Source organism: Cyrtonyx montezumae, unplaced genomic scaffold (genome assembly GCF_038088225.1).
Source record: "Cyrtonyx montezumae isolate F1298 unplaced genomic scaffold, pur_monq_1.0 scaffold_7, whole genome shotgun sequence".
NCBI lineage: Eukaryota > Metazoa > Chordata > Aves > Galliformes > Odontophoridae > Cyrtonyx > Cyrtonyx montezumae.
The window spans coordinates 6,090,570-6,096,569 of NW_027072078.1; the positions used below are offsets into that span (position 1 = coordinate 6,090,570).

Sequence of the window (6,000 nt, forward strand, 5' to 3'; positions counted from 1 at the left end):
CACGTGCAGCAGAAAGAAAAACATAGGAACTGCTTTCTCATATCTACTCCTGAAGTACTCCCTGCAATAACTCAGTGTATCGGTACCGACATTTTATGAAGTTTTTATTCCAGCTGCTGTAAATGCAGTCTGTTCAGGTGTTGAATGTGGCCTCATTGTTGCTAAGCACTTTGCTTTGTTATGACTGACAGCAGAATCATAAAATCCTTAGAGTTGGAAAGGACCTTTGACGTCCATCTCATCTAACTCCCCTGCGACAAACAAGGACAGCACAGCTAGATCAAGTTGCACTCAGAATGTGCACTCACATATAATATATGTATTTTTTTCTATGGAGTATATTGTAGGCAAGGTAAAACTTAAGTAGTCAATAAAGTTTGTACTGTTTCTTGTAGATATCTTAATTCAAAACAGAACTTTTAGAAACTTAGAATCTTTTAAATGTGGTGTTCTGTTATTACTTTACTTTTTTTTGAAGCCTGCAAGTAGCTCATTCACTATACTTGTAAAACTGTACTTTTGCAGCATAGGGACATCTGACCTTGGAGCTGACTAGGAGTAGAATTAGAGGTTCTGTTGTTGCCTCCATGTGGGAATTAGGATTAGAAGATGCTTATTTTACTCCTGAGTCTGCACAAGAGGTTTTCCAGAAACTTGAGGAACATTTTTTCTCTGAGAAACCACATCTTTCAGGGTTCGAGGCTGATGCTGTTCCCTCTCTGCCAGCTGTCGTAAGTACCAAAGGAGGACTTAAAATTTAGTGCCGGATGTTTTGGAGAGAGAGAAAGGAGGGGTGCAGATGTGTGGCATGGGTCAGCTCTCATCTCTACCTCCTCTCTGATCATACGTCTTTGCTTTTCTGGAAGAAGGGTCCTGGAGATCGACTTATGTGATGGGCTTTATGTAAATCACACTTTTATGTTATTTGGTTCTTAGATTTTTTTTTTTCCTCTGTATTAACATTTTTCTTTCTTGATATTTGCAGTTGGAAAATGTAAGGATGCTTATATGAGGGTGCTTTCAATTTTTAGAATTTCCCAGATGGTACACAATAAATGTATTCAAATAATGCACTGTTTAATTCCATCTCTTCAACGGCAGGCTTTATTAGCTGTAGAAGCTGACATACCATAAAACTTGTCCTCTGCATTGCTTACCAGATGGTGTGGAGTCTGTGGCCCAATGATAGACCTTCCTTGGTCTAATTCAGCTGTTACTATCTAGGAGGAAGGAAGAGGAAGGGAATGTTCACGATGAGCGTTGGTTATCCTATTGTAGCTTATTAGATTATGTTGCTTTCCCACTAAGTGGTGTGAGCTGATGGAAAATTTCCATTTGTGTGCTAGAACTACCTGCTCCTCGATTTTTAAGTTTCATACACATTTAAGTTCATAAAATTAGGTGGCTTTTTTTCTTCAAATAATTGGCAAAAATATCTACCTACTGAAGATATTTGTTAGTAAGAAATGAATAAGAAAATACTTGAAGTAATTAATGATGTTTTATTTCAAAGTCAAGGTACAATAGGATATTTGCATTGTAATAGTCAAGAGACTACTTGCATTTTTATCTATAACTGTGTAGTATGTAGTGTATAGGAAAGAAATTTAACTTTTCTTGTAATTTTGATAATAGTTTAATTGATGGCATTTTAGATACAGAGGAATGCAGCATGGCATTTGTAATATCTTGTCTTTTTCAGGTGCTTGGGTAAGCCGTGGCCTAGGAATGGTGAAGGAAGTAAATGATCAATTAGTGTGGACGTACACTGCTCAACATTTAGGCTACTGGATAGCAGCTCCGCTGCCTGGGACGAGAGGTATTGGAACAACTATGAAAGAAAGTAGTGAATAACTCAAGTATAAATTTGTCATCAGGCCGTCAGTTTGTTTTGTACAACAAAAGAAAGGGAAGATGACATGAAATTTCAACAACTGGATATCTTCTGCTTGTTTGAATTCTGATAACATGTGCCTTTCTGCATGTGATTGTTTCCTAAATCTTGCAATACAGCCTGATTTCCTTCCAGCAGTGTTAAAAGTTATACATTTATATTACTGCCATCTTTTGGAAGAACCTTGCAGGGGAACTGTGGCTATGGAGTTTTAAAATCAGCAGCCTTGTGTCCCTTACAGCTAAGGATTGTGTGAAACGGGAAGAAATGCAAGGAGTTTAGGCTTAGGTATATGGTCTTTGTGGATCCCTTCATTTGTAAATGTTCTGCATACTTCAATTTTGCAGATTCATATTTAGGGATTCTCACAGGAGAAATGTGATGTCAGATTGTAAGAGCACTTCTTAACATAAGCACTAAGCAGAACATATAGATGCTGTTTCTAAGTCAGTTTGGATACCTGAGACTTATGTCATTTGGATCGAATTGAGTAGATGTCATGGCATTGCTTCAGTATTTAAGATGAACCTTTAAAAATCTGTTATACTGTGAACGCTGCATGTTTTCTAGTCTGCTGAAATAGCAAAGTGGAAAGGGATAGATGAAGATGGTGTCATGGAACACAAAATTATGGGGAAATTGCAGTGCGTTGTATTAACTACGACTCTGCATATCAAGAACAATTACTTGGTTATGAAATCTAACTCTTGTCTGCTTTTGTGTTTGTAAATCTAGAGTCGATAATTAGTGCAGTTTCCAAGGACATAACAGCCTATCACACAGTGTTCCTTACAGCCATATTGGGAGGTACTGTTATCATTATAATTGGATTTTTCGCTGTTCTTCTTTGTTACTGCAGGTAAGCAAAAGGAGGGGCTGTAATAACCTCAGCATTAATGTACCTTAAGATTGATATCCAGTTATTTGAGCTTGACAGATTTGTTAATGCTATGGAAAAGATGTTAGGAATTTAGAATATGTTGTTTGCCTTGTGCCCAACTCCAATATATAGCCAAAGATTTCTTTAATTTTAGTGCTAATGGAAATTCATTTTAAGTTTTTTGACATCGTATTGTACTAGTAACTTCCTAAGCAACATCTAATATTCAGCTTTCGCAATGAACAATTGTATTTCCTAGCAGACTCTGCAATCACTCTGCATTTCTTTTGCTTAGGGACAAATGTGGTCAGACACAAATGAAGGAAAAAAATACAACTAAGCTGGATGTCGTAAAAAAAGACCAGACAACATCAACAACTCACATAAATCACATCAATGCTGTCAAGGGGTCTTTGAAGTTGGAGGATAAGTCACAGTTATATACCCCGAAGATGTCTTCGTACAGCCCTCAAAGAAGGGTGTCCACAGACACAGAAGACGGAAAATCACGAGACAATTTTAAAATCTACACAGAAGATGCTCCTTATCAGTCATCCTATCAGACTGGCCAGTCAATAAGTTCACCTCGTTCATTGGAGCCTGGTGCTGGACTCAGACACTTACAGCCACCAAAGCATACTAACAGTGCTACTTCCCAAGCTCCTCGGGACATTCAAGAGCAAAACAGATACCTTACGCTGCAAGAGGAGATATATGGTCTTTCCCATATCCCAGAGCATCTAATGCACATTTACAATCAACCTATTGCTATTCTTCAAGCCTCTGATCTTTTCCATTCCCCAGAACAATTGCACGCCGCTAAATCAGCAACTCTGCCAAGGAAAGGACAGTTAGTGTATAGCCCCATGATGGAACCTGTGAATCGAGACGGTTTCATGCAAACATTACCTAAAATGCCAGTGCACTCTCATCCACAGCCTTCTGTCTGCAGAGATGAAACAAGCACGTTGGATGGTGAACAAGGCTTGCCTTCTCAAGCATCAAACTGGGGTCGGTACACTAACAGCTTACTGGAATCTGTCTCCGTCCCTGGAACATTGAATGAAGCGGTTGTAATGACTCCATTTTCATCTGAGCTTCAAGGCATTTCAGAACAAACGTTACTGGAACTCTCTAAGGGAAAGCCATCTCCTCATCCTCGAGCATGGTTTGTGTCTCTGGATGGAAAGCCAATAGCTCAAGTGAGGCATTCTTTTATAGATCTGAAAAAGGGCAGAAAAACAGAGAGTAATGATACCAGTCTGGACTCTGGTGTGGACATGAATGAGCATCATCCTGGTAGGAAACTGGAGCGAGAGAAAACCTTCATTAAAAATATGCCACATTCAAAGATCCTTTACTTGGAAGATCTGGATCTGAGTAGCAGTGAAAGTGGGACCACTGTGTGTACTCCAGAGGACCAGGCTGTGAAGCACATTCTGGATGGAGGGAATGGGCCAGCCATAGAACAGCACAATGAAGAGGGTCTGAGAAGAAAAACTGTATCAGGAAGTCAGGAATCCGGTATCCCTTCCCCTAAAAAAAGGGATAGGCCATCTCTCACAAAAAGAGATAGCAAAACTAATATCTGGAAGAAAAGAGAGGAGAGGCCACTTATTCCTATAAATTAAAACACGTGTCCTCTGTGTTGCTGCTCTCCCTGCTGGTTGTTGACCTCTTGGCTGCTCGTGTAATTCTGCAGTGTAGGGTTTACAAGGGAAGTGTTGTTTTTTAGTATCAAGAAAAATTAATGTTTTTTAATGTATAGATTGAGTTACTATAACTTCAACAGGGCAATTGATATTCAATGTGAATTCATAACAGGGAAACACAAAAAGTTTTCCAGTTACTAATTTTGCTGGCAGTGCAGAGAGTGTCCACACCTTAATTAGCTTGTCATTTTTTTGACACAACTCTTGGAATGCACAGTGAGAAATGTAGGCACATCTTTCATTTGTTGAATTATTATTATTTTTTTTTTAGTTTTTGTTAAAGCATTGTTATAGTGGCTCAAGCCATTTCTCAATCGTGTTCCTAATAAATGTGGTTATCTATCCAGTATTTTATATGTGAATTTTTCTAGGGATTTGTCACAACCACTTCGTATAATGCTTCATCATTTAGTCCCAAGGAAGCAGCGTAAGAGCTCTATTGGATTTATCGAAGGAGTCCTATAGCATTACTGTCCTTTCTGTCTCCATTGATGTGCAAAGGTGACAATTCTGAATAGCAGTGGCAGCAGGGGTTCCTATACATGCTGTGTGGTTACTGGAGTTCATGATCTTTGCTGTTGTAAGATGTTGCCTGTCTTTTTTAGTCTGCTTTGTTATGGACTGTGGATGCTGACGACTGGCGTCAGCAAGGAAGCATCCACCTCCCACAGAGAAGGACTGGTTTTGGTCACGTTTAAAGCTGCACTTGCTGCTGATCTCAGTGGCTTCTTTTGGCTTTGCTACTAGCTAAAATCTTCTCTTCTGCATACCATTGAAGCAGGTGTGCTTCAAAACATGGTCTTGAATTCCTGTGGATTTCTAAGTTAGTCTTTGGCCCGTGATGAAAAAGTAAGCAAGTTTAGACAAGTTATGTTATAATATGTAATAGTGTCCTTTCATGGGAAAGCTGTTGCTTTTTATTTTATGATTTGGAGATGTACGTGCCTACATTTTACTAACTGAAGCTACTTTTGTCCTAGATTGTACATTACAGTGGGGTTAAGCAGGCTTTAAAAAATGGGATTTTTATAAGCATGAGAGCAGATTGCAAAATTTGGTCTGTAATGCAATATAAATATTACTTATGACTCAACTTAGAGTTAAACTTACCAAAAGTCATGGATGCATGAAATGTAACTAAGATATGTATAGAGGAAGGGAAAGGCCATCAAAATGTTCTTTATTTTTAATGCTCATCTTGTCAAAGTGATAGTTTCAACTTTGGCTAACAGAAAAATATACATACCCCTTGAATGTGCTTTGTACAGTGTATAGAATGTCTTTCTGCGGCTTTTAAGATGCTTCCCTGATTAAATAAGTCCCAGCATCTTGGCCTTGGCAGTTTGATTACAAATCATCCTAAAAAAAATGTTACAGATGATTCCCATAGTTTGCAGTAGTTTGGGGTTAACAGTGAGACCGAAGCATGAAATGCACGCAGGTAAACAGGGGTGAGGTGCACTCGGTTGTCTGCCTTGTACTACAGATCCCCTCCTTTTAGCCACCGTTGTTGA

At 38.9% G+C, this 6,000-nt stretch overlaps 1 protein-coding gene across 1 annotated transcript in view; it reads left to right on the forward strand.

The window, feature by feature from the left end:
- Positions 1 to 4,835, forward strand: part of FAM171B (family with sequence similarity 171 member B) — a 29,977-nt gene extending 25,142 nt beyond the window's left edge. The window contains exons 6-8 of the mRNA XM_065750929.1: positions 1,703 to 1,819; positions 2,630 to 2,753; positions 3,070 to 4,835. Of these exons, the coding sequence (XP_065607001.1) occupies positions 1,703 to 1,819; positions 2,630 to 2,753; positions 3,070 to 4,405 (1,577 nt within the window). The 3' untranslated portion in view covers positions 4,406 to 4,835. The remainder of the gene's footprint in view (positions 1 to 1,702; positions 1,820 to 2,629; positions 2,754 to 3,069) is intronic.
- The last annotated feature ends 1,165 nt before the right edge of the window (positions 4,836 to 6,000 follow it).